The sequence below is a fragment of the Aplysia californica genome, unplaced genomic scaffold, assembly GCF_000002075.1.
Source record: "Aplysia californica isolate F4 #8 unplaced genomic scaffold, AplCal3.0 scaffold00008, whole genome shotgun sequence".
NCBI classification, from domain to species: domain Eukaryota; kingdom Metazoa; phylum Mollusca; class Gastropoda; order Aplysiida; family Aplysiidae; genus Aplysia; species Aplysia californica.
In genome coordinates this window covers 3,183,794-3,186,293 of record NW_004797278.1, presented here as the reverse complement: position 1 = coordinate 3,186,293, position 2,500 = coordinate 3,183,794, and the positions used below count along the sequence as shown (strand labels likewise).

Sequence of the window (2,500 nt, the reverse complement as noted above, 5' to 3'; positions counted from 1 at the left end):
AAATGCACGTTAAAATTTTAGCAACAATTTATCTTACTGGTATAATAAGTTTTTTTTAATGTTGTTTAGATCCCTTTGTGCATAGTCTACTTTCGTAATACTGTATTGCAGTAAAAGAATGTTGATTCCATCTGTTTTGTAAAAACCTGCATTACAATATCACAATGTTTATCTCAATCAGGGGCGAAGCGTCTATATAATCAAATAATCACTGCTTCCCTTCCTAATTTTGAAACATTGTCGCTGTCAAATTCATCCATAAACGTAAACCTCTTAAATTAAATGTCAAAAGACGTTCGTAATCAACAATGAACAGTATGCCTAACATTCAAAACGGTTTCACGGCCACAGAAATAGCCTCCTCACCCCTCTCAGGCCACTCCATAAGCAGTCGCAAGCTTTGATTAAGTAAGCTTAAAGTGAGGTTGGAAGAGTCAACCAATATAGTTGAAGGGAACATGTGCATAGCAGTCTAAGCTGTTTCATTGCCACATATACTCTGTTCACCCCTTTGGGGTCACAGTTAAAATCAATCTCAAGCCCTGATTATGTAAGCTAACTAACACTGGTCGAGTCTACCTCACAAATGTGAGGGGAACTAACTCCTAACAATCTCTTCACTGTTGCAAGTGCTTGCTTTTTTTCCTCGACTTTTTACCGTCCTATAATCAGATCGTGACCTCGATTATGACACCAGCTCCTGGCCGCGGAAGGCTAACAAAAACAGCCAAATGTAAAATTTAAAACATGATAATTGTCATGTTCTACCAAAGAGTTAGACTCACTGGTAGATCTATAACATATAGATCTAGTACTGACGTCTCTGCTTCTTTGCTTTGTGTTTATGTATTCACATCTAAAGTTACATTTAATTTTAGTTGGAACTGAAATTTAATAAGATACTTTCCCGATTATTTTGGCGGTTGAACATACAATATGAATTCCGGATTTGTTTTCATTCACAACTCAGAGTCGCCGCCTCGAGTAAAATTCTTGTGTCATATCTACAGGCCATATCTGGTCCCGTTTCACTTTGATTACCCTGTCAAACAAGTCAGCCTTCGCCCCTGATCTCAATTGTATTGTATCAATATGAATTACAATAAAATAATGCTGATCTCACGTGTTGAGTGTCAGTTTGTACTGCAGAAATATAATCATCTCACCTTTATTCTGTCAGCCTACTTTACTGTAAAATAATGATGATCTCACCTTTATCCTGGTCAGCCTACTTTATAGTAAAATAATGATGATCTCACCTTTATTCTGTCAGCCTACTTTACAGTAAAATAATGATGATCTCACCTTTATTCTGTCAGCCTACTTTACAGTAAAATAATGATGATCTCACCTTTATTCTGTCAGCCTACATTACAGTAAAATAATGATGATCTCACCCGTATTGTACCCGCCTGCGTGTTAGTGAAATATTGCTCAGTTCTACTGTATCTGCGTGTATTGGAGTCAAATGTTGCTGACACTAAGTCTTGTACTGTATCTGCGTGTATTGGAGTCAAATGCTGCTCACACCTGTACTGTATCTGCGTGTATTGGAGTCAAATGTTGCTGACACTAAGTCTTGTACTGTATCTGCGTGTATTGGCGTGAAATGTTGCTGACACCTGTACTGTATCTGCGTGTATTGGCGTGAAATGTTGCTCACACCTGTACTGTATCTGCGTGTATTGGCGTGAAATGTTGCTCACACCTGTATTGTATTTGCGTGTATTGGCGTGAAATGTTGCTCAGTTCTACTGTATCTGTCTGTATTGGAGTCAAATGTTGCTGACACTTGTATTGTTCTGCCTGTATTGGCGTGAAATGTTGCTCACAGTTCTCCTGTATCTGTCTGTATTGGAGTGAAGTGTTGCTCACAGTTCTACTGTATCTGTCTGTATTGGTGTGAAATGCTGCTCACAGTTCTACTGTATCTGTGTGTATTGGTGTGAAATGCTGCTCACAGTTCTACTGTATCTGCCTGTATTGGTGTGAAATGCTGCTCACAGTTCTACTGTATCTGCCTGTATTCAGGTAAAAATCTTGTGAATTATCTCACCTGTATAACAATCCACCCGCCGTTGTCAGTCTTGGTGTCGCAGACGACAGTCATACCGTTAATGAGAGTGACCACAGGTCGGGGTTTCCTACTCCGCACGTCAGAGCACGACCGGGGCTGGGGAGAAAACTCTTGCCTTAATAAAAGTTTGACTGCACTTGCAACACAATCGAAGTCATATTTAAGTGCCGAAGATAAGAGGTGTTACAAGAGGATGACAAATACAACAACAACAACAACAACAACAACAACAACAACAAAGAAGAGATAAGGACGATATATTATGTTTGATGGAAAAGAAGGAGTTAACCCACACCTGAGCACCCACCAACCACTCACGAGACAAAAACACCCAGAGAAAAAGTAGAGTGGTGCACCGCTGTGTGAGATGGCGAGGTAACATCAGGCTGGCTGCTACAGGACGCCAGACGGGCTGAGACCGGG

The 2,500-nt window shown here is 40.2% G+C and overlaps 1 protein-coding gene across 2 annotated transcripts in view; it reads right to left on the bottom strand.

Annotated features, from left to right (window-relative positions):
- The window catches only part of LOC101852892 (angiopoietin-1), a 14,668-nt gene that overhangs the window by 3,759 nt on the left and 8,409 nt on the right, over positions 1-2,500 (bottom strand). For both annotated transcript variants that reach the window (XM_005089714.3, XM_005089715.3), the window contains exon 4: positions 2,057-2,173. In XM_005089714.3, the coding sequence (XP_005089771.1) occupies positions 2,057-2,173 (117 nt within the window). The remainder of the gene's footprint in view (positions 1-2,056; positions 2,174-2,500) is intronic.